The sequence below is a fragment of the Moschus berezovskii genome, chromosome 6, assembly GCF_049115385.1.
Source record: "Moschus berezovskii isolate FMDL1 chromosome 6, NW_MosBer_1.0, whole genome shotgun sequence".
Classification (NCBI taxonomy): Eukaryota; Metazoa; Chordata; class Mammalia; order Artiodactyla; family Moschidae; genus Moschus; species Moschus berezovskii.
Window position 1 is genome coordinate 69,865,850 of NC_142465.1, and position 27,421 is coordinate 69,893,270.

Consider the following 27,421-nt stretch of genomic DNA (forward strand, 5'->3'; position numbering starts at 1 on the left):
GTAGAACCATTGAATTCTCTCATCTTAGTTGAAGGGAACATTTATTTTTACTCTCTATTTCTGAATATATTTTTCTCTTAAGAAAGTTAAAGACTTGAAACCTCTTTCAGTTCCTTTCTGTTATATTCTGACATTTGACAGAAAATCCTTTAGAAGGCACAGATTCACTTTAATTTAGGAACTCTGTATAAATACAAAGTGGTAGATAAATCAGAGGTCTGATAGTTACTGTATCAAAGAAATAAATAATGTGGTCTGTCTTGTTTTTCTGCCTTTAGGAAACTTATTTGTTCTTTGTCAAGCTGTAAATACTCTGCTAGGTTTGGAAGAATCTTCTGAACTTCTTCGTTTGGTTCCTGTGGAACGTGTGAAGAACTTAATATTGTGAGTAAACATACCTTCCATTCAGCTTAATGATGAATCAGATACAAAGGCTTCTGTGTTTGTGAAGTCTTGGGTCTATTTTTCACCTGAGCTGTATTCACATAGCAAATTTATTATCGATTTAAATACTCCAGTTAAAATAAGAACACTTCAGATACGGTCTTTAAAGACGATTCATCTTTGTAAAAGGTATTGTACTGTGCTTGTAAATTTATAGTATCACAGAGTGTAGTGGGTATATAATGTCAGTCATGTGACATCACACAGTGGTTCCAGCATATACATTTCTGCTTCTTTCACCATCTTTCTCAGCTTTCCACATTTAGCAAACTCCCCTGTGGTCCTTCACTATATACCAAACAATTCAGTTTTTGGTCTCTTAAGTTTATTTTGATTTGAGTTGTAACACAGGGCCGTTACTGGGAGCCATTCAGCTTATTGCCCCTTCTACAGATCAAGCCACTTGAAAATCTTGTAGTTTGCTTCCATTTCTGGAGTCTAATCCAGTTTATCTCCATGCTTTTAAAAATATATTTGTTGATCTACTTCATTCAGTAAAAACAGTTATTGCTTTTCTCATATACCAGACCCTATTCTAGGCACTGGGGGGAGACAGTATATGAAACACAAAATTCCCTGTCTTCATGCAGCTAACACTCTAGCAAGAAGATACACTAAACAAAATAAACAACCACACATTTTAAAATATGCAGCCTGTCAGACAGTAGTAAAGTCGGGATAGGGCGAGTCTAGAGGTTGGGAACAATAGGATTTTTAACTAGGGAAGTCTTTACGAAGAAGGGGACATTTGAGCAGAATCACAGAAGCAGTGAGGGAGTAAGCCATGGTAATGCCGGGGACCTGGGGGAGATGTGAGTGCTGGGGCTCCATGCCAGTGCCTGACTAGAGCATCAGGGAGCCACTGTCCCTGAGCGGAGCTAGGAGTGGGTGGTAGGAGAGGTGGAGGTGGCAGGCAGAGTTTGACCTCTGGCCATTGCAGAACCTTGGCTTTTACTCGTGAGTGAAAGGGAAGGTCGTGGGGTTTTTTTTCTTTTTTTTTTTTTTGATAGGGGGGTGACTCAGGCTGAAGCAGGATCACTCCAGCTGCTGTATTGAGAAGAGACTGAAGGAGGATAAAGGAGCCCAGTTTGGAGACTTACTGCAATAATACAATTTGGGCAAGGCAGCCCTGTCTCTATTGTTAATTGAATTACCTTAAATTCCTTTAAGGAGAGAATTTGCTGTCATCCTACTTATCATATTACATATGTTGCCCCCCCACCACTGGTTTTTTAAAATCATCAAACTTCTCACACTGTGTTCTTTGCTGGGAAGAATTTAAGACATCTGTGGAGGTTTTGAATCAGAAAGGCACTCATAACAGAGTAGGGTTTGTCTGTCCCCTGCAGAAGGCCAACTGGCCTCCCAGGCAGGTGCTCTTAGCCTTGGATGCCTGGAAACCTCTAACAGGAGTGGAACAGCTTGGAGGGTGGTGGTGAAAGCTCCACTTGTAAAAGTTGTAGGCGGCCTCTGTGCTGGGTGTGAGCTAGTTATTGGTTAAGCCAGAGGTTTCACAACCACAACAATCTGGATTTGAACCTTGTCTCTACTACTTACCAGCTTGATAGCGTTGAGTTAGTTCATCTCCACTTTATTCTCAAAAGGGAATAGCAGTATTTCCCTCCTAGAGATTGAGTCAAACCCTGAGTGCAGTGATAACTATACAAATTGCATTTATTGTATTTTTATTATGTGCTGGTCACCCTTCTGAGTACTTTCTGTATGTTAGTTAATGTAATTCACAACTCCCTGAACTGGAGGTACTGTTCACATTATAAAAGGGAGAACTAAAGCTCTCAAATAAATTCAGGGGCTTCCCTGGTGGATCAGCGATAAAGAATGAGCCTGCCAATACAAGAGACACACGTTTGATCCCCTGATCTGGGGACGTCCCAGATGCTGTGGAGCAACTAAGCCCGTGAGCCACAGCTACTGAGCCTGTGCTCTGGAACCTGGGAACTGCAATTACTGAAGCCCACATGCCCTAGAGCCCATGCTCCACAAGAGAAGCCACCGTAATAAGAAGCCTGCACACCACAACTAATGTAGCCCATTCTCCACAACTAGAGAAAAGTCCGTGCAGTAGTGAAGACCCAGCATAACCCAAAAAACGTTCTTAAGGCAATCCAGAATCCTAGGTGCTCAGTGCCCACTGCCACCCTGGTGGGGACCACCGTCTCTCATCTGATGATGACAGTAGCTTCCTAACAAGGTTCCTTGCATCCATCCTGGCCCTGCTGCTGTGCATTTTGTACCCACCAACAGCGATTCTTTTCGGTTGAAAGAGTACATGTCACTCTTTTGCCAACAACCCTCTGACACTGAATTTTAGCCAGGGGCGATTCTGGAGACTCCTTGATTGTCATAGCTGGGGGCTGCCAGTGGAGTCTGGTGGGTAGAGGAGCGTCCTGCAGTGCACAGGACGGGCCTACAACGAAGCCCCTGGCCACGTGACAGTGGAGCCACGGTTGAGAATCCCTGCTCTCACGGTATCCAGCTCCCGCGGGATGACGTCCACAGTCCTCATGGTGTTCCTTGGGGCTCTGTAGTCTTAGCCCTGGCTTTGACCTCAGCCCCCATCACTCCTCCTCGTTCAGTCTGTTCCAGCTGGAGTGGCTGCCTCAGTTCTGCTCATGTGGGCAGGCACACCTCCCTGGGAATTGGCATTGCTGTTCCCTGTGCCTGGAATGCTTTTCTTCAGGTGTCCTGCAGCTCACTTCTTGACTTCCTTCAGTTTCTGACTTCCGTGACCACCCCTCCTCTCCCCCCCCTCACACCAGTCTTCTCAGTCCAGCCTCCTTTCCCCAGTTCGTTTTTGTCCACCATCCTCACCACTGCCAATGATTTACTTGTGGGCTACGTTCTGCTATTAGAATAAGGGACTTTTTCCGTGGTTTCCTGCTATATCTAGGAAAAGTCACTGGTACATGGTAGACACGCAATAGATATTTGTTGGAAGATAGCACACAGTGGTTACGTAGCTTATTCAGGGTTCCATCGCTGATGCGGATGGGCTGACTACCCTACCCCAGACTTGGTGTGCCGGCCCCTGCTCTGTATCTCTTCCCTCATAGCTCAGTGCCTGGCGCATGGAAAACACCTCACAAATATTACATATCCTCTCATGTGTGGTTGTCATTTATTGCTGAAAAGACAGCATTGGACTTTAGTCATAGTACAGTATTATAATCCTGTCTCTGCCTCCACTTGGCTGTGTGTCTGTCCTTGAGCATGTGACTCACTATTGCTGAGCCTCAGATTCTTCATGTCTTAAGTGATGTTAAATGTCCACGTATAACTTTTATCTGTTCTGTCTTATGTTTCCATCAGTGATAATCTTCTGTGGTTTCTAGTATAGCCTGACTTCTTTGGGGTGTGTGGCACACTTGGGGTCTAATAAATATCTCATTGCAGAACGTTTCCTTTGGAGCCGTCTGTGTTGCTGTTGGCTGATCTCTATTATCAGAGATTATCCTTATGTGGCTGCAGGGGGCCACTTTCAGAGGAGGCTTTAATGGAATTATTTCCCAAGTTACAAGCAAACATTTCGACTGGTATATCCAAGGTACTCTGGTTTTGTGGTATATTCTCTGCCTCTCATCTTTTGTTTTTATTTGTATTGCCAGGGGTTGTCAGAGCTCCTTAATCAGAAAATGCTGCTTTGAGATGGTTTCTGTTTAAAGCCGTGATTCTTAAACACTGACCTACAAGCTGATTACAGCAGGATTAATTGGGGAGCTTACTAAAAATACAGATTCTGGGTCCCCACAGCCCCAAGTTCTGATTCAGCAGGCATAGGGTGGAAGTAAAATGCCTATATGACTTTTCAAAGGCTTTGTCTAGGTGATTCTGCTGCTCATTAAGGTGTATAGAAATACCTGAACATGTTATTTGTAAATGAAAGCCTCTTGATGAAAGTGACAGAGGAGAGTGAAAAGTTTGGCTTGAAGCTCAACATTCAGAAAACGAAGATCATGGCATCTGGTCCCATCACTTCATGGGAAATAGATGGGGAAACGGTGGAAACAGTGTCAGACTTTATTTTGGGGGGCTCCAAAATCACTGCAGATGCTGACTGCAGCCAGGAAATTAAAAGACGCTTACTCCTTGGAAGGAAAGTTATGACCAACCTAGATAGCATATTAAAAAGCAGAGACATTACTTTGCCAACCAAGGTCCGTCTAGTCAAGACTATGGTTTTTCCCGTGGTCATGTATGGATGTGAGAGTTGGACTGTGAAGAAAGCTGATCGCCGAAGAATCGATGCTTTTGAACTGTGGTGCTAGAGAAGACTCTTGAGAGTCCCTTGGACTGCAGGGAGATCCAACCAGTCCATTCTAAAGGAGATCAGTCCTGGGTGTTCATTGGAAGGACTGATGCTAAGGCTGAAACTCCAATACTTTGGTCCACCTCATGCGAAGAGTTGACTCACTGGAAAAGAGTCTGATGCTGGGAGGGATTGGGGGCGGGAGGAGAAGGGGACGACAGAGAATGAGGTGGCTGGGTGGCATCACTGACTCGATGGACATGAGTTTGAGTGAACTCCGGGAGTTGGTGATGGACAGGGAGGCCTGGCGTGCTGTGATTCATGGGGTCACAAAGAGTTGGACACGACTGAGCGACTGAACTGAACTGAAGGACCACTAATTGCAGTGGAATTAGAAGTTCAGTTAGAATCTTTGCACTTATTTATAGAGATGCTTATAGTGTCATAATTCAAAGAAACAGCATGGTTTTATGGTTTCATTATCTTCTCAGTCTAGTCTGGTCATTAATTGTCCCATGGACCATTTCAGTAAGGCGTTGGTTGGTGTTAGAATATGAAATAAGAAATAGAATAAACATGTATTACTCTGACATGTGGTAGGTATATCGTTTATAATTCCGTGAAACTTAACTTCAGCTGTCATTGACTCTGTCAGTTTCTTCTTACGTTTCAACTTTGGAGTTTGAAACATGCCTTTTAATTTCTGTAGATTCGACTTTTGACAATAAGGATCCTAAACCACTTTGAGGTGCGGCTTCCAGAATTAATGGAGGTATTTTAATTATTCATTTTGGATAACTTTAAAAAAATGTAATATATTTTTTCCTAAAATGATAATTTTGCAAAAAATTCAAATACTATGTAAATATCTATCAGAAAATTTGAAGAAAAAAAATTGTAATTCTTTTTCCCACCCCTTCAGTAAGGCCATCACTGAAAATCCAGTTACTTGGTGACTGTTAGACTTTTTATGCATACGTATATAATTTAGTACATACTTAAACATAATTTAAACAAATAGTGTCATGCAGGGTTTTCCATATCAGTTCCTCTAGCCCTACCTCATTTCTTTTGAAGTTTGAATAGTGCCCCTCAGTTTAAAATGTTGTATTTAGCCAGTTCTTTCTCGGTAGATGCTTAGGTGGGTTATTGGTAGTTTTCATCATTTCCAATAATACTGCTGTATACATCCTTATACAGACATCTGTACAGTAACGCAAATGACTGCTTCCAGAAGTAGAAATTACTTCTACTTAGAAGTAGAATTGTACAGTGAAAGTATACATACATTTGCTTTATTTTGACAAATGTTGTCAGTCTAGAGATTTTTTTACTTTTCAGGTCTGTGCTAGACCTTAAACATAAATTACTGACCAAAAAGTAAGTAGTGTGAAGTAGAAAGAATCATTTACTCCAAAAATGTGTTACTTATTTAATTTAAAACATTAATATATGCCAGTGTTTATCTTTTAGACTTCTGTGCACATCTGATACTCTTTTTGGAAAATAACAACCCTGACCTTCCTCTTGGTTTCCTGTGGTTGTTCAGGATGATGGGCTCTCAGAGCGTCAGTCTGTCTTTGCTATACTGCGCCAGGCAGAACTGGTGCCAGCCACTGTGAATGATTACAGAGAGAAGCTTCTTCATTTGAGAAAACTCAGGCATGATGTAGTGCAGTCTGCAGTCCCTGATGGGCCGTTACAGGAGGTAAAACACTTTTTTTTATTATTTAATTTATACTTTAAGATCTGCCTAGCTAGCATTTTTTTATAAAAGGGAAGTATACCAAATAGAAAAGTGGAGAGAAATTTTAAAAACAAGAGTTTTTTATAAAGAATTTAAATAAATTTCCAGCTCTGTTCAGTGTTTTGAGTTAAATGACTCCGCAGCCTTTTCAATAGTAACAGTACTCTATTATCCTCACTTCTCCTGAGTATGTGTATAGTTTGTGAGAATAAGGGAGCTTCCCCGGTGGCTCAGATGGTAAAGAATCTGCCTGCAATGCGGGAGACATTGGGTTCGATCCCTGGGTTGGGAAGATCCCCTAGAGGAGGGCATGGCAACCCTCTCCAGTATTCTTGCCTGGAGAATCCCCATGGACAGAGGAGCCTGGTAGGCTACAGTCCATGAGGTCTCAAAGAGTTGGACACGACTGAGCGACTAAGCACACACACGTGTGAGGGTAAATAGTAGGTGGCAGCAGGAAGAGCATTGTCAAGTTAACAGCCACAAAGAATTGATGCTTTCAAATTGTGGTGCTGGAGAAGACTCTTGAGAGTCTCTTGGTTGGATGGCATCACCAACTCAATGAGTTTGAGTAAACTCCAGGAGATAGTGAAGGACAGGGAAGCCTGGTGTGCTGCAGTTCATGGGGTTGCAGAGAGTCGGACACAACTTAGTGACTGAATAGCAACTCACCTCCAGAGTTTTTCAATGCAGCAGGACATCAGCCCTCTACCTTTTCTATGAGGCATTTTCGGTCCATGATATATCTTGATGATATATCATGATCCCTTTGGGAAGAAGGCCAAGTAGAGGCATTCCCCTTTCTGTCAGAGCAGTTCTGTTCCTAACTTGTTTTGTATGTCCTATGTTATTCACTTGGAAAAGGGTTCTGCTGTTAAAGTAGATATAAGCACCACCCCCAAATAACAATGAAACTACTATGTTGCCTGATGCTTCCTGAGCACATGGGGATGCTGGTGACAGTGGTTGTCTTTCCAAAAGGGACTGAGAAGACTTTAGATCTTCTGAACTAAACTCTTGATGTATAGTCTTAAGAACTCACATATCTGCTCATGAAGCCTCAGCTGCCACTCAGAGTACTGTGCTGGGTTCTTAGGCACCTGTACTTTCCTGATTACTGTTCGCGTTTTGTCTTGTCAGGTGATGGCAGTGTTTGTTAGGGAGTTTAATCATGAGTCAGATCTGTTTATTCAGATACATTCTTCCTGCATAAACATCTGGAGTGAGTTTGAACACTGTGTTTGCTTTAGTGATTCTTTTCTGTTGAAGAGCCAGTGACATTTTGGGGAGAGGAGGAAAATTACTGTAACTGAAATCTGAATTGGTACCTAGGAAAGTTTTTTTCTTAAAACATAAGCTTCCTTCCAAACCTCAGGTTGTCCTAAGTCAGGATATTTGCATTTTGATGCTGATCTGAACTAGTTCTCTATGATTGCAGGTGCCACTTCGTTATTTATTAGGTATGTTGTATGTAAACTTCAGTGCTCTCTGGGATCCCGTTATTGAACTCATAAGGTAAGCTTGGGTGAAATGGATGAAGCTGTTGTGCTTTCATTACTGCAGAATGATGGAGCCAGTATTATACTCCAGGGTGTGATTTAAATGACTGGATGTGTATAGTATTTATAGTTACCTTAAAGACATTGTGGGACAAGGTAAAGAAAAGATAAACATTAATTTTTCTGTCTGATAGCAAGTGTTTGGCAGTCAAGTGTTTTATATGTTTCTCTGTGCTTTGAAATCACTTTGAGGAACTTTCTCTTTTTACTTTATGTTGCATGTTTGTATTATTGAATTTTTTTATAGTAACAGTAAAATTATAACAATAAAAGTAAAAATTATAATACATAATTTTATTTATATACATATATATATATAAAGTCATTGAGCCAAACTTTAAAAATAAGGACTTCTTAAAACCTTCAATATCTAGTATCCAAAACCCTTTAATTCTAAAAAGGACTGTCATAATCACATGAAAAATGCATATGTTGTGCCTCATTTGTAGAAATCTATTCTTTTGTGGGCCTTTGTGTTCAGGTGGTCTACTCTGACTTTTTGTCAGATTGAAAGTATATTATGTGTGCCCTCTCAGAACCCTAACTATTAGTTCTAAGTAGTACAAGCATTTTCAAAAATAAGAAGTACAAAAGTTGCTTATGACCCACATTCAGAGATAACTTAATATTTTAATTATATCCTTTTTTACTTTTTTTCCCCCTATGAAATCTCTCAAAATAAGACCTAACAAATGAAACACATATTTGTTTTATGATCTTTCCTCTTAGTTCTCATGCACATGAAATGGAAAATAAGCAGTTTTGGAAAGTCTACTATGAGCATCTAGAAAAAGCAGCTACACTTGCTGGTATGTAAAGGAATTTAAAAGAGAGAACTGAGGAGTGGGGGAATGATTGTTTATTTAATTATTTTTTGGCCATGCTGTGAGGCTTCAAGATCTTGAACCAGGGGTTGAACCTGTTCTACCTGCAGTGGAAGGGCAGAGTCCTGACCACTAGACAGCCAGGGAATTCCCTAATTTCTGTTGCTTAATTACACATGAAATTGGGAAACAGAAATGAGAAATATATTATCTTTAATAACCTTTGGATACGGTTTACTGTTTGCTTGTGTTACTAGAGAAGGAAATTCCCCCACTGGAAGACATACATAGAGCAAATGTTATTAGTAACATTTCTCTAATGGTTATGATGACCTTTTTTCTTTCAGAGAAAGAATTGCAAAATGACACAAGAGATGAGGAGAAGTCTATTGGAGATGAAAATTGGGAGCAGACTCAGGAGGGAAACGTTGGAGCTCTTTATAATAAGCAGTTGACATTGAAAACTGACCTTCAGGAAAGACTGGACCACACGAATTTTCGTTTTTTGCTCTGGCGAGCTCTGGCAAAATTCCCGGAAAGGGTAGAGCCACGGTCCAGGGAGCTTTCCCCACTTTTCTTGAGATTTATCAAGTAAGTGTTCTTTCCTAGGAATATGTCCCTAGTAGGGTGTGAGGAAGAGAAGGTACAAAGTGAAATTCCCATATTGGCTGAATTCTTACATCTGTCATCTTTTCAAATCATTAGCACATCTCTAAAGCACTGGCTTTATGGATAACAAATAAACTAGTTTTGTTCACTTGTTCTAACATGAATCAAAATCTAACCAGCTCATAAATGGTGTTAATAAAAATTCCAGGTTGCAAAGTAAGAAAGGCCATACTGACTTAGATCAATGCACAATGGCCTTGTTATTTCTTGCCCTATTGTTCGTTGTTTTTTTGCCTGCCTAGGGCTTAAAAGTACTTTCAGGTAACTCAACCCCAGCCACTCTGTTTTGAACCTCTTGAATGTTTCTCATGATGCTGAGGAATGTGCTCTCAAAGAATAACAAGAACTTTCTGGAGCACTGTTTTACTTTGAGTAGATATGCTCTGTGAGAGCCAGATTGCTTTAAAACGCTAAAGATAAGGGGTGTGGAATATAGAACAGTACTAGTCAATCAAAGGTAAATTTTCTGTTATCATTTTGTTACGTGGGAAAATGGTGTAGGGTTGGGTTAGGCAGACCACAGGTCACAGCCTGCCAGCCTTTTCAAGGAACAGCAGGGTGATCCAGGAAGAAAGTAGTTGGAACAAAAAGTGTAACAGGAGAATAAATTTGTGTAGGGGTTTTGAAGTGACAGTAAAGACTTTGGTTTTTATTGTCAGTGGAATAGAAAGCCTTTGGGAAGGTTAGACGAGGATTACACAACTAAAGTTTTCTCGAGAATTTTTCTGGCTTCTGTTTTGAGAATGGACTGTGGGACAGAAGTGGTGAGAGCAGAGGGACTGGGGAGGAGAGTTGGGAGGAGATGGCCAAATTCTGTGCAAGAAATGACGGTGACTTGACCATGGTGGGAGTAATGCAGATGGTGAGAAGTAGTTGAATTCTGGACACTTTTCAGATTTCAATTTAAAAAGATAAGTTTTTAAAGAATTGCAACTAGATTAACCTGAGGCACTTGCTGACATTACATGTAGGATGCGGGGTATGCAGGAAGGAAAAAAGGGAGAAATTAAGGATATCTATAAGGTTTTTTTGGGCCTGAGCAACTGGAAGAAGAAAGTTAACCATTGACTGAGATTGGAAGAAATGCAGAAGTTTGCCGTTTTGTTTGAAGATCAAGAGTTGTTTTGTTTTTTTTAAAGACATACTAAGTTTGGGATACTAAACAGACATCTAAGTAGGGATTTCAAGTAGACAGTTGAATGTGGAGTTTAAAGTTCAAAGGAAAGGTTTGGTTTTAAGATAATAAATTTGAGACTCATCAGTATATGGATGGATTTTAAAATTGTGAGATAGGGAGTGAAGTCACACCTGGGGTGTAAATGTAGGGAGAAGAGATTTCCAAGGACCAACTGCAATATTCAGAGGTTAAGGAACCAGCAAAGGAGTCCACAAAGCGTAATAGAGGAACTAAGACCATCAGTATTCCTTAAAGTGATCAGTGGAATCAGATCTCTAAGACATCAGTTAGATGAAGAATAAGAATTGACTTTTGGCTTTAGAATTGACCTTAACAAGAGTTGTTTTGGTTAATCTGATAGGGATGAAAGTATGATTAAAATGGCCTTAAGAGAAAATGGAGAAGAAAATGGAAACAGCAAGTATGGATAGTTCTTGTAGAAAGGAAGCAGACGTAGGTGGAAGGAAGTGTGGGAACGGAAAGAGGGCCTTTGGTGGTGCTGCTGTTTAACTTAAACAGTCTCTATGTGTGTAATGCTCGTGTGAGTATCCAGAAGGGAGGGGAAATTAGTCACGCCAGAGGGGATAAAATTGCTGGAGCCCTGTCTTTGAATAGGTAAGAGGAAAAAGGATCCCATGCATAAATAAAAAGGTTTGCATGAATAATTCATTCTGAGAAAGGTTACGAGCAAAGATGCACACAGGTCAATAGATATGGTGGTAGTAGTGTAATGATTTTCTCTTTTTCACTCTTTGGGCTTTAATTTATTTCTAGAATGAGAACAGTGACATTTAGCTTCCTTTCCTTGTTTTGAAGATCATGTAAAGTAATGTTTATCAGTTGTTTTGTGAATTTCAAGGAGCTCTACCCATGTAAGCTGGTATTAAAAGTGTTAGTAGGATATGAAGTTCCTGTCATGTTGATTTTTAAAAGTTTTCTGTAAAGAAATAAATTACTCCTTCATTTCAGTTCAGTTCAGTCGCTCAGTCATGTCCAACTCTGCGACCCCATGAATCACAGCACACCAGGCCTCCCTGTCCATCACCAACTCCCGGAGTTCACTCAAACTCATGTCCATCGAGTCGGTGATGCCATCCAGCCATCTCATTCTCTGTTGTCCCCTTCTCCTCCTGCCCCCAATCAGAGTCTTTTCCAGTGAGTCAACTCGTCTCACGAGGTGGCCAGAGTATTGGAGTTTCAGCTTTAGCTAAGCCTCATGTAAACATCTACCTCTAGGACTAGGTACTGTGGGAGTGGGGATGGAGAGAGAAGGCTGTAACAGGAAGTGAGTCTCTGGGTTTAAAAACACAATGACTAAAAAGATACAATTTTTAAAAAAATGTTTAAGATTAATTGGCACTTACTACCTATAACCAATATCTTGATAGATGATCCAAACTAATGGAAAACCCAAGAGTCACCTTTAAGTCTGGCTTTGAAATACATTATGGGCTTTTACTTTTGGGGAGTTACACATTTACACTTCTAAATGTTTCATATACTTTCATATTAGGACTAACTGTGAATCCCTTGTAAACATTTTCTAAGAAGCCCCAAACCAGCAGCAGGAATGAATGACTAACAATTTGCCATTTCCTTCTCCAGTCTTAATAATAGGTGACATTTAATGACTACTTGCTGTGTCTTAGACACTCTTATAAGTGCTTGGTATGAACTATCTTATTTAGTAAATGAATGAGTGAGCATGCTGTGCTTGGAGGTGAAGGTTAAAAATACGTCATTTGGTTAATTGAGCATTGAGAGTATAATACAGATGTTTTTAAATAATGATGGTACAGTTTGTAAAGGACAGAGCAACTTTGTTCATTTCATTAATTCATTTTTTTTTAAATTTATTAAGGGGAAGATCCTGCTAGCTAAGAATATAGCATTGAACATGGTAGTGTCTCAGCCCTCCAGGTGTAGTGTAGTGTATTAACTTGTAGTATATTTCTTTAAGGTGTGTTTGTAGGATGTTCAAACGTGTCAGTATATTTTTGAGTGAGGACTGTAAAGTCAGTCTGATCAGTTTCCTCACATCTATAACCCAGCGTCATCACAGAATAGACAACTTAGTAATAATTGTTAGATGAATGAACCAAAGTGACACAAAAGTAATGCACTGAACAGTAGCCTTCAAGGTAGTATTAGTTACCTACAACAGTGGACCAGATTTAAGAGATGGAATTCAATAAGAACACATGTAAATACCAACTGCACGAATAGGAAAAGGAGTACGTCAAGGTTGTATATTGTCACCCTGGTTATTTAACTTATATGCAGAGTACATCATGAGGAACGCTGGGCTGGAAGAAGCACAAGCTGGAATCAAGATTGCCAGGAGAAATATCAATAACCTTAGATATGCAGATGACACCACCCTTATGGCAGAAAGTGAAGAGGAACTCAAAGACCTCTTGATGAAAGTGAAAGAAGAGAGTGAAAAGGTTGGCTTGAAGCTCAACATTCAGAAAACGAAGATCATGGCATCTGGTCCCATCACTTCATGGGAAATAGATGGGGAAACAGTGGAAACCGTGTCAGACTTTATTTTTTTGGGCTCCAAAATCACTGCAGATGCTGATTGCAGCCATGAAATTAAAAGACGCTTACTCCTTGGAAGGAAAGTTATGACCAGCCTAGATAGCATATTAAAAAGCAGAGACATTACTTTGCCAACCAAGGTCCGTCTAGTCAAGGCTATGGTTTTTCCCATGGCCATGTATGGATGTGAGAGTTGGACTGTGAAGAAAGCTGATCGCCGAAGAATTGATGGTTTTGAACTGTGGTGCTGGAGAAGACTCTTGAGAGTCCCTTGGACTGCAAGGAGATCCAACCAGTCCATTCTAGAGGAGATCAATCCTGGGTGTTCATTGGAAGGACTGATGCTAAAGCTGAAACTCCAATACTTTGGCCACCTCATGCAAAGAGTTGACTCACTGGAAAAGACTCTGATGCTGGGAGGGATTGGGGGTAGGAGGAGAAGGGGACGACAGAGAATGAGATGGCTGGATGGCATCACCGACTCGATGGACATGGGTTTGAGTGAACTCCGGGAGTTGGTGATGGACAGGGAGACCTGGCGTGCTGTGGTTCATGGGGTCGCTAAGAGTCGGACACGACTGAGCAACTGAACTGACTGAACTGAACCAACTGCACAAGCTTAGAGGAGCCAAAACATGAAGCATTACTGATTTGCATTGCCTGGACATTCCATTTGAGTCTGTGTCATATTGTGACGTCCCTCAAAAGCAACAGAATTGATAGTCCCCCGTGTCTTACCAAGCCATACCTGGAGGACTGGAATTTGTTGTGGCACTCTTTTTGAAAGGACATCCTCAAAACAATGTATCTGGGATACACATACATCATGGTCTAAATACTGTAATATAATCTACCCCTACGCACTCCTCCCTGAGTTGTGGTTCCAGAGACAGGGAGGCTGATTGTTGCTTAGTCCAAAACAGACGTTTCAGTTATTCTCAACAGTGTAACAATGAAGCGGGCTGTCTTCTGCAGTTAGTGATTGACTTGTCAAATAAGGTCCTTAAGAGAGGCTGAATTTAAATGTTGTAGAAGACCTCCACTAAGGGGCCTCTGGCGTTTCTTCTGTGTGTGAGTCTATGAACTGGGGACATACATCTGTCACAAGCATTTAGGATATCTGTCTCACATCACTCTCTTTCCACTGTAGCAATGAGTATTACCCAGCAGATCTGCAGGTTGCGCCAACCCAGGATCTGCGAAGAAAAGGCAGAGGGCTGGCGGCAGAGGAAGTAGAAGAGGAAACTGCCACCAGAGACGACGAAGAGTTGGAGGAAGAGCTGGGGCCCCAAGAGGAACCCTCACAGAAGAAAAAGACGAGAAGAGCTGCGGCAAAGTAGGTTCAGCATTGCTGAAAGATTACAGGTCCAGGGCTCTGGGAGGGGCAGGAAGAGACCTCATGTGACCGCCTGTGAAATAGCCAGGAATGAGATGAAATTACTCAGATAATTTTTTACCAAACTGCTGAATTTTCCCAGGATTTTCTTTTATAGCCTAAAGAAAACTGCCAGTGTTCTGAGTTTTTTTTCTTTGCTTGCTTGCTTGTTTTTAATTTTTTCTTGTTTAACTGTAGTGTGTTAGAGTTGAGGGACTTTGGAATCATCTGCTCATAGCACCTTTTTATAGATGAGAGCCCTGGGGCCTGTAGCAGTTAAATGGCCTTGACCTTTGATGTTCGCTTTTATAACACTGGGACATTATGTTTGTGTGCTAGGGGAACACAGAATGGAACATCTTTTCTCTTATAAATAAGGGCGTCAGCACTCTCAACTTTGTCTTTTGACTTCTGTCTTGATTACTTTTGGCTTTCTTCTCTTCTTCATGCTGTTATATTCTCTTTCTTGCTCTCTAGATTATTCATTTACCTAAATTGTTAGAAATCTTAGGAAAAAGAAGGCACTGTGCTTTCAGCTTACTTAAAGACTGTCTGAACTGAGCTGTCAGGGGTTCACCAGATTGGTGCTGCTGTGTTACTGTAACATTTTGCGTCTCAGTGTCGCTTGCCCACTTGTTGAGTCTTTCCCATGAGTCTTCTATTAGCCCAGCATTCAGCAACTGTATTGAGGTTCTTCTGCTAAGTGCAGATCTACAGAGATGAACGGTCTTTAGCCTCTGCAGAGCTGGAAGCAGTCTAATGCCTGGTGAAATATTTTAATAGAATAAATGTTTTTAAAGAAGTTACAAGAGCACAGTAAAAAATAATAATAATTCTATCACAAAGGGAAGACTTTTACAAAGAGGAGATCACCTTTGAAGCTGAAAAACAAGTTTACCAGGCACAGAAGGACTTGCTGGCTAATGGAAATAGTGTATCTGAGTGTTCTGTCACCTACTACTTCCCCTAAGACAGAGGTTGCTGTGTTTGTCTTTATATGCTTCAGCATAACAACTGGCCAAAGGTTTGTCCTCATATTTGTTTGCTGAGTGAATGAATAAACTACTCAGGCACTCATACGTCTTTTGTTCTTATCCTTGGACCTTTGCTATTGCATTCTTTTTGCAGTGCCCTTAACCTCATTGCTGCCAAGGGCAAATTCTAGTCATAACTTCAAGGCCCAGTTCTCACACTGCCTCTTCAGTGAAGCTCTTCCCTGTCTTTTAAACTGGAAGTTAATCTAGTTATCTACCCACCTTCAAACTTTGATAACAGCTCCTCTGGTCAGATGCTGCTCCTTGCCTTGGATATTAATTTTTAAAAATAAATCTTCCATGTAAATTTAAAGCTCTTTAAAGACAAGTTCCATGTCTTGATTAATTTCCCTGCCCCCTGTAGCCAAACCTAGAATGTTGCTAGCATTCACCATCATTGAAAGTGTAAGTAAATGGATAATCACATTCTTCTAGGGGCCATCTCAGTATATTCATAGTCCAGTTTTATTAACCCATGGAACATACCCCTCACTGGTAGGTATTTAATGAGAACCTGTAAATTAACTTCTGTTTGTCTCTTGAAGGCTACATGGCACATAAAAAATACTTAGTAAATATTGAGGAAAGGAATGTATGTTTCAGTAGATTTTAAAATTGTGTTTTGTAAAACTGCAAAGGCTTAGTGATAAGTAATTACAGGGACATTGTATCAGTCAGACTTACCAGAGAATTTGTTGGGCAGGTTGGAAACTGGGGCAGGATTTGATGTTGTAGTCTTAAATGTGAAATTCATAGGGTAGGATTTCTGTGTGACAGCCTTATGGCAGAATTCCTTTTCTGAGAAACATCAGTTTTTGTTCTTCTAGCTTTCACTTGACTCGATGAGTCCCACCCACACTATTAAGAGTCATCTCCTTTATTTAAAGTCCACTGGTTGTGGATGTTAACCACATGTACAAAAATATAACTAGGACGGTAACTTAGATTGACACATAAGACTAGTCATCACAGGCATTTAGGCTAAATATAATAATAGTGCTTCCCTTAGCCCTGTTTTTCTACAATATCTAAAGAGGTCATAATTTCCAGCTGTTTTTCTCTATATTAACTAGTAAGACTTTCAGTTTTGCTTTTTTTTTTGCCTAAGAACAAAGAAATGTGTGGTTCACTAAGCTCTTAGGAACTGAAGTACCACAGCTTGTTTTCTTTAATTCAGTCCTGCAGAAAAAATGGAAGTCTTGTTCTTTGTTGAGATGAGGATTGAGATGCTGAGACATTCTGTGACTTTCCCCAAAGTCAGCAGCTCAGAATGGCAGAACCACGCATGCGGCTTGGTTTCCACCTCTCTTCATTTCTCCCTGCTTAGGTTCTTGAAATAGGCAAATAATATCTCTCCAGATCTTAATTTATTCATTCAGGGTTTTTTTTCTTTTTTAAGTTTTAATACCTCTTTTAAATTTGACACAGAGAGAAAACAGTTTTCTCAAGTGTTTTTGGAGTCTCACAGTCTTAAGTCTTAGGAAGTTGGACATGTAAATGCAGTGGAAGCTCTCTGCTCATTCTGTTTTGATGGTCCCATTTATTTGAAGGCAACCCCATCTTCAAATTTAAATTCCAACCACAGAACATTGTTCTGTCTTTCTGTTTCTTGGTAAGCAAGAGCCATGGTTATCCAAACTTGGACCTCTGTTGCCTGAGGTTGGGAGCCTAAATTTCAGGGAAAGGCCTGCCTGAGATTTGGAATTTCTGGAAAATGATTTCCTAGATTCAAGTAATTGAAACCTAGTGTAATTAACAGTGAAACTATATTTGAGATGTTTAGAGTACTTGTCAGAGAAAACTGATAGATACTATCATCTTAAGAAAATAATGTCTGTTTTTTCTTTTTTCTGTTTTTCTCTCTGTATCTTTTGTTTGTTTGTTTTTTGCATTTTAGGCAGTTAATTGCTCATTTGCAAGTTTTCTCTAAGTTTTCAAATCCACGAGCCTTATATCTGGAATCCAAATTATACGAGCTATATCTTCAGGTAAGTAAAATTAATTCTTGTCACTGTAGTTAGTTGTGAAGTTTTCTCTACCATTTTCTTTACCCACATAACTTCTAGGTTTTCAGTAATTGTTAACTAGAGCTGATTTCTCTATGTTAAGTATATAAATTTTTAGCTAACAGATACTGTCTGTACCTTAAGGAATAGTTTTAGGCAGTTTTAGACAGTACTGATTTAGTGGATTTTAAAGAAATTGAGGGTGACTAAATATTGATTGACTGTGTTAACAGTGGGTGTAGCAAAGTGTTGGTTGTCTCATGAGAATTAGGTTTTAGAAGGGAATAGGGGTTTGTGCCAGGAGAGCTGCTACTTTTCACTGCTAGGCGAGTTAGCCTTATGGAGCCCTAGCGTTTCAGGACCCCGTAGACTGAATGAAAGTAGGTGGAGTAGTAGCCCATTGCAGTTACAGTATATGAGCTTGAATTCCAGAAGAAAAAAAAAACTGATGTCAGAAGCAGAGTAAGCATGGGATGTCATTTAAGCCATCTGGAGAAATAAGATTTTCTCTTTTCACTTGGAGGTTTTTTAAATGAAACATTATTTTGGCAGAATTTATCCTTATTTTGTCTATAATTCAGATATAATTTGTTTATAGAATCAGAAGTCAAAACTCTCAGTTGTCTACAGGAAGCAAAAATCTAGACTGATCAGAGAGGCCTCAGAGCTGGGTCTTTGCTGGCATCTTACTGACTGTGGTTACCTTCATGGTATAAGAGCTTTCCCTCATTACAGGACCAGTCCAGTTGGTGTAAACCTAAAGTCGTGTAGGGAATTGGCCTTGGCCAAAAGACAGACCTGAGAGTCTGGCATGTGGGATGCAGGTGTCAGAGTTGTGTTTTTGTTTTGTTCTCTGCGTACATTCTATTCACCTTCCGTTAGCTCCAGGACAATGTAAAGCTATTGTCATGAATCATCTTTAACCCACATCTAAAAATTTAGATTCTAAGAATTTTAATTTAGCAAATTAGTCAAAGCAAATTACTATCTGATGGCATATGTATATCTGACTTCATTAATTTATTTTATAAAATATCATTCCTAGTTGTTGCTACATCAGGATCAGATGGTACAAAAAATAACACTGGATTGCATAATGACATATAAACATCCACATATACTCCCTTACAGGTAAGTTATTTGAAGCTAAAGAAATGCTGTTTAGGGGGCTATTTTTACTCTTTTTACCAGCGAGCCTCTTATAAAGTAATTTTTTAAAGGCCCCAGGAAATTACCCTTTTTTCTAAGGTAATCATATTGCTATTTTCAGGTAAGAAATGAAAACTCGAAGTATATTTGTTTGTTAAGAGTGCTTCTTCGTAGATAATAAGGTAGGAGAGAGAATGTTAATTGAAAAATATGTGTTGAGAAGGCTATGTCATTTCTTCTTGCTTATATAATGGCATTAAAATCTTGGTGATTACTTAAGGAATCATCATAATTATGCTCCAGGAACTGAAGAAAGCTTTCATATTATGCTTTTTTAAACAGCTGAATTATTGACTAACTCCTTATGATCCCTCTTGGGCTTCCTTTGTGGCTCGGCTGGTAAAGAACCTGCCTGTTGGGAAGATCCCCTGGAGAAGAGAAAGGCTACCCACTCCAGTATTCTGGCCTGGGGAATACCAGGGACCATTTAGTCCATCAGGTCGCAAAGAGTCAGACACGATTGAGCCACTTTCACTTTCACTATGATCCCTCTTACCTTTTAAAATTTGAAACTTGCCGTTTTGGAAGGTATTTGTGTGAAGACTTTCTTTTAAGAAAGAAAGTCGTTCTTTTCTTTTTTTAAAAAAGTATTTTTGATTAAATGATGATTTGTGCTAAATTCTATTTTTAAAGGGAAAACCTACAAAGATTGCTTGAAGACAGGAACTTTAAGGAAGAGATAGTGCATTTTAGCATTTCTGAAGATAATACGGTGGTGAAAGCAGCCCACCGAGTAGAACTGTTTCCTGTTCTGATGAGGTAATTTATGCTCTTTCAAAACTGGTATTTTAAGACTGATCACAAAAACAGCTGTGAATATAGTATTATGATTCTTTCAGCAATTATAATGGAATATTTCATCTTGAATTTTATTTATTTTTATAATTGGTTCTTTGGGGAAAGTCAAATTGTTACAGAGACTTATTTTAAATGTTTTGTCCCTAATATGAGGAAAGATCTTGACATTGTGTTATTTTAATAGTGCTATTAAAATTAAATCCAGTATTTCTCTAAGGTTGGTTTAAACCATTGAGAAATAGTAAAAATAATGCATCTGTTTGATAGGTAACTAATTATGAGATATAAAAACTAACCATCCATGAATAAAACTTTATTATAGTTTTTATAGTTTTCATTGGATTTTTCTGGGTCAAAAAATAATTGTAAACAGCAGTCATCAGTTAGCTTGTTAGTCCCTGTTTAAAAACCTTCTGAGGTCCCATTTTACTGAGAACAACAAATGGAGTCCTTACTTCTCCTTTAAGGGCCTGGTATGACCTAGCCTAGACCTGCTTCTCTAACATCTCTTTCATTTACCAAACCTCTCAGAGCCCACACCACAATCTTTCTTCACAATACTTAATCATCCAGCATGGCCTCTTATTATCCATCTTCTCTACCAGAAGACAAACTCCATGCCTCTTAGTCAGTAGTGGTCAGATGAAGTTTGTCTTCTCTTTTCTGATATAAATACCCCCTTCACTGTTTTGTTGTTTGATCTACGTATTCCCTACAGAGCCTAGATGAATTAATTGGAATGGTGGTAGTTGTGGTTATCCTCGTCTTGCTACTGTATTTAATAGTAATGTTTCTAGAACAATTGTTCTTGTCTTAAAGTGTGGTCTGCTACTTCTTGGTGGGGGCTGTCCTAGAGATGGTTTTAGGACATCCACGAGGTTAAAACTTTCTTCATGAAGACATTACCTCTTCTTGTTGTGCTCCTGTTTGTGCTGACCAGGCAAAAGCAGTGATGTGTAAAACTCCAGGTTGCTCAGCATGAATCAGGACAGTTGCTCCAAACTGTGCTAGTCATTCTTCATTGCCACAGACCTAGAGTTTAAAAAAAAAAAAATTAAAACAGAAGTTGGTTTCACTCACTGCCCTTATTGAATCTTGAACCTTGAGTACTTGTCTTTTTATTATTCTGTATGTATTGAGAGTTATGCATAAAACGCTTCTTCGGCTCACTAGTTTCCATGGAATTTTTTTTCAGGTTTTCCAAGTAACTGACGCATATTACAGAATCATTCATGGGTAAAGATCTGTTCAAAGTGCAAAGTAGACAGATGGATTTTAATGTAACAGAGTTTACAGATTTCACTGATAATGGTTTTAGATTCCACCTTGCAACTAGCCTTTAAGAAACTGCCTTTTCTTGAGCTTTGGTGTAGAATCAAAGTGGAATATTCACAATTATCTGAGAAGAATTTTCTGAAAGTTTACAAAATATATTTCTCTTCTCCAGTTGCATATCTGTGTAAGGCTGGATTTTCTTCAACCATAGTATATTGCAACAGATTGAATGTAGAAGCAGATATGAGGATCCATTTATCTTCTAATAAGCCAGGAAATAAAGAAATTTGGAGAGGAAAAAAATGTACAGCAATGCCTCTGATCTCTAATTTGGGGAGGGGCAGGTTTGGAAAATACAGTTTTTATTAAAAATGTTAGTTATGCTAACTTGTTTTAACTTGTACTATGATAAATACTAATAGATAAAGTCACATATACAAAAGCTCTTCAGTAATTTTCAAGAGTGAAAAGGGATCCTAATATCAAAAAGGTTGAAAACCATTGTCTTTGAATTTTGAATGTTAAGTCAGTAGTTCTGTCATGCTAAGAAGGTAGCTTTTATTACTATGTTGTATAGTTTTTTTACTAAATAGATGTTGAATTTTATTAGAATGCCTATTGACATGTTTTTAAATGATCATATTAACTTTTTTCTATGAGCCATTGATCTGTATTAATAGATCTTACTGGTGATTCTTTCTTGCATTCCTGAAATAATCCTTTTCAGCTTTAATACTTTTTTAATGCAGCACTGGGTACTGTTTTCAGAAATGTTGTGGACTTCCCCTGCCCCCCCAATATTGTATTTATTATTATTGAAGTATTTACAATATTGTGTTACTTTCAAGTGTACAGCAAAGTGATTGTTATTTGTATATATTTTTCAGATTATTTTACATTTTAGGTTATTATGAGATATTGAATATAATTGTTCCCTGTGCTATGCAGTAGATCCTTATTGCTTATCTATTTTATGCATAGTAGTTTGTGTCTATTAATCCCATACTTCTAATTTATCCCTTTCCCCATCTCTTTCCCCTTTGGTAATCATAGTTTGTTTTCTATGCCTGTGAGTCAGTTTTTGTATATAGATTCATTTGTATTATTTTTTAGATTCCACATATAATTGATACCATATAATATTTGTCTTTGCCTTAACTTCACTTTAGTATGATCATCTCTAGATTCATCCCTGAAAAAGGACTATTTCCTTCTTTCTCCCTGCTGTGGAACTATATTATGGGGATTGTTTTTCCTTGAAAGTTTTAACAATTCATCTGTAAAACTGTGTTGACTCCAAGTTTACTCATGGTTACTGGTCTCTTCAGGTTTTGTTAGGTTCCTTTGATGTCGGTTTTTTCCAGAAGATTACCCATTTAATTGAAATCTTTCCAGTTTTCTTGTTTTACTTATAGTTGTACTCTCTTATTTTACTTCCTTTTAATCTGTATATTCCTGTTTTCATTTTTCCTTGTTGAGACTTATCTCTGACCTGCCTGTTTTCTTTCTTTTTTTCCTTCCTCCAAAGAACCAGCTTCCAATCATTGTCTTTATCATTTTCTTCCTGCTTCCGTTTGCCTTGTTTGTTATTGTTATTTTAAAATCTCCATGTTAAAAATTTGATTTTTTATTTCATTCTTCCCTGTTTTAGAATACGTTCATTTAAATCTGTTGAGCTGCTATTCCAGCCTTCTAGGAAAACAAAACAACTGTGTTTTAGGATTAATGTGCAAACAAATAACCTTCTTTGGACATTTTAGAATTTTGTATGGTCGAATGAAGAACAAGACTGGAAGTAAAACTCAGGGAAAATCTGCTTCTGGCACCCGCATGTCCATCGTCCTGAGGTTCCTGGCTGGGACCCAACCAGAAGAGATCGAGATATTCTTAGATCTGCTGTTTGAGCCTGTGAAGCACTTTAGGAATGGTAGGTATCAACTGCCTGCTGCGCTCTGACTGCATTTTCTCTGCTCAGACCTCTACTGTCTCAGTCTGTTCCCCCACGCTGTTGGGCATCTTTCTCAGGCAGTTGGTTGCTCCTCGCAGTCTCAGTGGTGGTCTTTTTGCTGACATGCAATTCATTTAAATTTTGATTGAATTAGGTGGACCTCACAGATGATCTTGGGATTATCATCAGCCTTGTACTAATAAGCCCTTGATTAGAAAATGTGTGTTTTCTGCTTCTGTTGTACATTTTGGCCATTTGAAAAGTGGTGCCAAGTTGTAGAGCACGTGCCAAGTGCTTAGTTGCACAGTCGTGTCCGACTCTTTGTGAGCCCACCAGGCTCCTTTCTCCCTGGGAATTCTCCAGGCACAGATACTGGAGTGGGTTGCCATTTCCTTCTCCAGAGGATCTTCCCAACCCAGGGATCAAACCCAGGTCTCTCACATTGCAAGCATATTCTTTACCATCTGAGCCACCAGGGAAGCCCTTGAAAAGTGGTACTTCTCCATATACAATGAATAAGTTTTTCCTTAGAAACTTAAGGCATGCTGCAAAATGAATCTTAATTGTCCTGGCATGTATTCTTTCACTGAGTCATTCACCTACTAAATAATGATTTTTCAAATATCTGCTGTGCCCTGCACACTGTTGAAAATAGAAAACTGAGCGTTTATAACCTCTGCTCTTAACCTCACAGTCTAAACAAAGTGGATTAGTAACTGTGTACAATGTGGTGTTCTGTCATATGTTCTTCAGTATGCAAGGTTAGTAATTAAAAATAATCATGGCTAACATTTATTGAGCATCTACTTCGTGCCAGAATTAATGACAGGCTCCTTTACCTACAACTCAGTTAACCCTTAAAACAGCCACATTAGGGTTCAGTATTTATTTGTTGCCATTTTACAGGTAGGAAACAGGCTTAGAGAGATAAGTACTTTGCCCTGGGATTTGAACCCAGAACATCCAGGATTGATCTCCTCTAAAATGGACTGGTTGGATCTCCTTGCAGTATAAGGAACTCTCAAGAGTCTTCTCCAACACCACAGTTCAAAAGCATCGATTCTTCGGCGATCAGCCTTCTTCACAGTCCAACTCTCACATCCATACATGACCACGGGAAAAACCATTGCCTTGACTAGACGGACCTTGGTTGGCAAAGTAATGTCTCTGCTTTTTAACATACTATCAAGGTTGGTCATAACTTTCCTTCCAAGGAGCAAGCGTCTTTTAATTTCATGGCTGCAATCAGCATCTGCAGTGATTTTGGAGCCCAAAAAAATAAAGTCTGACACTGTTTCCACTGTTTTTCCATCTATTTCCCATGAAGTGATGGGACCAGATGCCATGATCTTTGTTTTCTGAATGTTGAGCTTCAAGCCAACCTTGAGGGACTGATGCTAAAGCTGAAGCTGCAATACTTTGGCCACCTCATGCGACGAGTTGACTCACTGGAAAAGACTCTGATGCTGGGAAAGGTTGGGGGCGGGAGGAGAAGGGGACGACGGAGAATGAGATGGCTGGATGGCATCACGACTCTGTGGACATGAGTTTGAGTGAGCTCCGGGAGTTGGTGATGGACAGGGAGGCCTGGCGTGCTGTGATTCATGGGGTCGCGGAGAGTCGGACACGACTGAGCGACTGATCTGATCTGCTCTGATCTGAAGCTGGGATTCAAACACAGATCTTCTTGACTACAGTACCTCTGTTCCAGTTTTATAATTGCTTTGCTTTAGGCAAACATAGATTTATTTGTAGGGTAATGTGTTGCTTTTTGTTTTTTTAATAATAGGTATAGCTGTTTAAAAAGTTTTCATTCAGTATAATATTGCCCTGTGAAGAAAGCTGGCGGTTAACGAATACAAAAGTTTTTGTTAAAAAGTTTTTGTTCAGTGCAATGGCCTCTGTTGTAAGAGGGTGGCTATAAATGATACCCTTATGGATAAACCACTTAGGTGTATGAATCAGCAAACTCATGATCTCATACCAGTTGGTCTGAAGTAAAGCTCAAGCAATAACAATTCAAGTCTTTTAAGTAATGAAATCAGTTTGGCACCCATTTATAAAGGACTATTGTTTTATTTATTCGCAAGCGGCTGCAAGAGAAATAAAACATTTGATTCTCAGCCTTAAAAGAGCTTATCACATAGCAAGGTATTTTCTTTGAAACTGCTGAAATTGGCATAGTCCATGAAAGCTCAGAGGGGAAAATGTGGAAAGTTGATAGAATATTAATAAAATGCACTTCCTCAGGTTTTGAGGAATTGTATAAATAGTGGAAGAATTGGACTTAGAGACTTAGTTCTTTCACAGGTTTCTTACTCTCTCTTATTCCTCAGTTTCCTCATCTATAAAGTGATAATAGTAAAACCTCCTATATCTAACTCATTTAATGTTTGGGGAGAATCAAAAGGAGAAAAAAAATAAGTATATTATCATCTGTAAATTATAACAATAGGAAATGCTGTATTATTGGGAGAAATTGAAAGGAAGCTATAATTGTAAATAGGAATGAGCTAATATTTCACTTCACATGCTATATATCTGCTCCTCTGTGTTTCACCAGGAGAGTGCCATTCTGCTGTCATTCAAGCAGTAGAAGATTTAGATTTGTCTAAAGTTCTTCCTTTGGGTCGTCAGCACGGCATATTAAATAGCCTTGAGATAGTCTTGAAGAACATTAGTCACCTGATCAGCGCATATTTACCAAAGATTCTGCAGCTACTGCTCTGCATGACTGCAACTGTATCACACATCCTTGACCAACGAGAAAAGGTGAGCGAGATTCACTTGAAACTTTATCTTTCTTCTTGGGCAAATAGGACTTCCCTGGTAGCTCAGCTGGTAAAGAATCTGTCTGCAATCCAGGAGATCCTGGTTCGATTCCTGGGTCGGTAAGAGTCCCTGGAGAAGGGAAGGCTACCCACTCTAGTATTCTTGCCTGGAGAATTCCATGGACAGAGGAGCCTGGCAGGCTACAGTCCACGGGGTCACAAAGAGTCAAACATGACTGAGTGACTTTTATCCCTTTCTTCTTGGGCTAATACAGGTTGGTGTTTTACTTGGAAAATTGGTTGGAGCCTGAATAGCTAACATCATTCTAGGTTAAATCTTTCTTATGTAACGTATGTCTTTAAAATGACCTGATTAATGGGAATCTTCACTGTTATAAATACTTAAGAATAGCTAGAAAATGCAGATTATATCAAGTATCTATTTAAAAAGAAAGTGAAACGGTAGGGAGGCATTTAGTTCTATCTATGTCTTGAGAGTCCCTTGGACTGCAAGGAGATCCAACCAGTCCATTCTAAAGGAGATCAGTCCTGGGTGTTCATTGGAAGGACTGATGCTAAAGCTGAAACTCTAATACTTTGGCCACCTCATACGAAGAGTTGACTCACTGGAAAAGACTCTGATGCTGGGAGGGATTGGAGGCAGGAGGAGAAGGGGACAACAGAGAATGAGATGGCTGGATGGCATCACCGACTCGATGGACATGAGTTTGAGTGAACTCCGGGAGTTGGTGATGGACAGGGAGGCCTGGCGTGCTGTGATTCATGGGGTCACAAAGAGTCGGACACAACTGAGCGACTGAACTGATGTCTCAGAGACCAAAGTCTGGGATACTTGAACTAATGTTTCTTAGATTTTTAATTTCAGAAGCCTGAAAGTGTGAGAGACGTCTTCTAACTCTCATTTATTCAGAGTACTTGGAGAATGAAGAGAACAATCTTGGCATTGTTCTTGTTGAGATAGAGTTTCCCAGAGCTCTTATAAAAGTAAATGCTTACCTACTCTAAATGCAGTGTGTTAAGTGAAGATTAAGTAACAAGATTGGGCATGACAAGCCAACTAGCTAATTGCCAGGAGGCTTCATGAGATGGTGCTTAGGAAATGTTTTCTGAATAATTTTGAAGATGGTATGTTTATGTTCTGTTGAAACAGGTGTGTGAACATAAGTTTACTCTGTGGAGTTTAGGAGAACTTAAAATGTTTTTATATACTGAAGACTTCTTGATGGAGATAGGACCTGAAGTGAAAATCCACACTCAGGTTTCTGCTGTTGATTCTTAACTCAGATTTCTGCTGTTGTTGTTAATGACAAATAGGCACAGTTTTAATTTGGCTAAAACTCATTTGTTTTATTGATGTGCCTGGTGAACTGCCTCTCAGATACAGCCAGAATTTTATGCTGCCTTATTCATTGAGCCCCTACTGGGTGTCAGACACTGTCTTAAGCACTGGGGTGAAGGATCAAACAAAAGTTCTTGTCCATTTGATTATTTAGTAAATACTTCACACCTGCTATCTGCCAGACATTGTTGTAGATGGAAAATGAAACGGTAAAGACTCAGTATCTTGGGGAGATTATGGATAAATAGCCAAATGATCAGAAGAACATCAGTTGGTAAGTTCTAAGAGGAAAATAAACTCAGGAGGTCCCTCTGCAGATGTCTGTAAGTCATTCTCTGGGTCCCTTTTTTCTCTCCAGTCCTCTGTTTGTGACTTCTAGCCACCTTGGCCTCCCCGAGCTGCACAATTGTCCCC

At 39.4% G+C, this 27,421-nt stretch overlaps 1 protein-coding gene across 1 annotated transcript in view; it reads left to right on the top strand.

Moving 5' to 3' along the window:
* The window catches only part of UTP20 (UTP20 small subunit processome component), an 88,369-nt gene that overhangs the window by 16,496 nt on the left and 44,452 nt on the right, over positions 1 to 27,421 (top strand). The window contains exons 15-27 of the mRNA XM_055396828.2: positions 279 to 384; positions 3,859 to 4,009; positions 5,421 to 5,483; positions 6,261 to 6,419; positions 7,897 to 7,973; positions 8,747 to 8,826; positions 9,189 to 9,432; positions 14,382 to 14,567; positions 17,538 to 17,628; positions 18,692 to 18,777; positions 19,489 to 19,614; positions 22,689 to 22,855; positions 25,440 to 25,648. Of these exons, the coding sequence (XP_055252803.2) occupies positions 279 to 384; positions 3,859 to 4,009; positions 5,421 to 5,483; positions 6,261 to 6,419; positions 7,897 to 7,973; positions 8,747 to 8,826; positions 9,189 to 9,432; positions 14,382 to 14,567; positions 17,538 to 17,628; positions 18,692 to 18,777; positions 19,489 to 19,614; positions 22,689 to 22,855; positions 25,440 to 25,648 (1,745 nt within the window). The remainder of the gene's footprint in view (positions 1 to 278; positions 385 to 3,858; positions 4,010 to 5,420; positions 5,484 to 6,260; positions 6,420 to 7,896; positions 7,974 to 8,746; positions 8,827 to 9,188; positions 9,433 to 14,381; positions 14,568 to 17,537; positions 17,629 to 18,691; positions 18,778 to 19,488; positions 19,615 to 22,688; positions 22,856 to 25,439; positions 25,649 to 27,421) is intronic.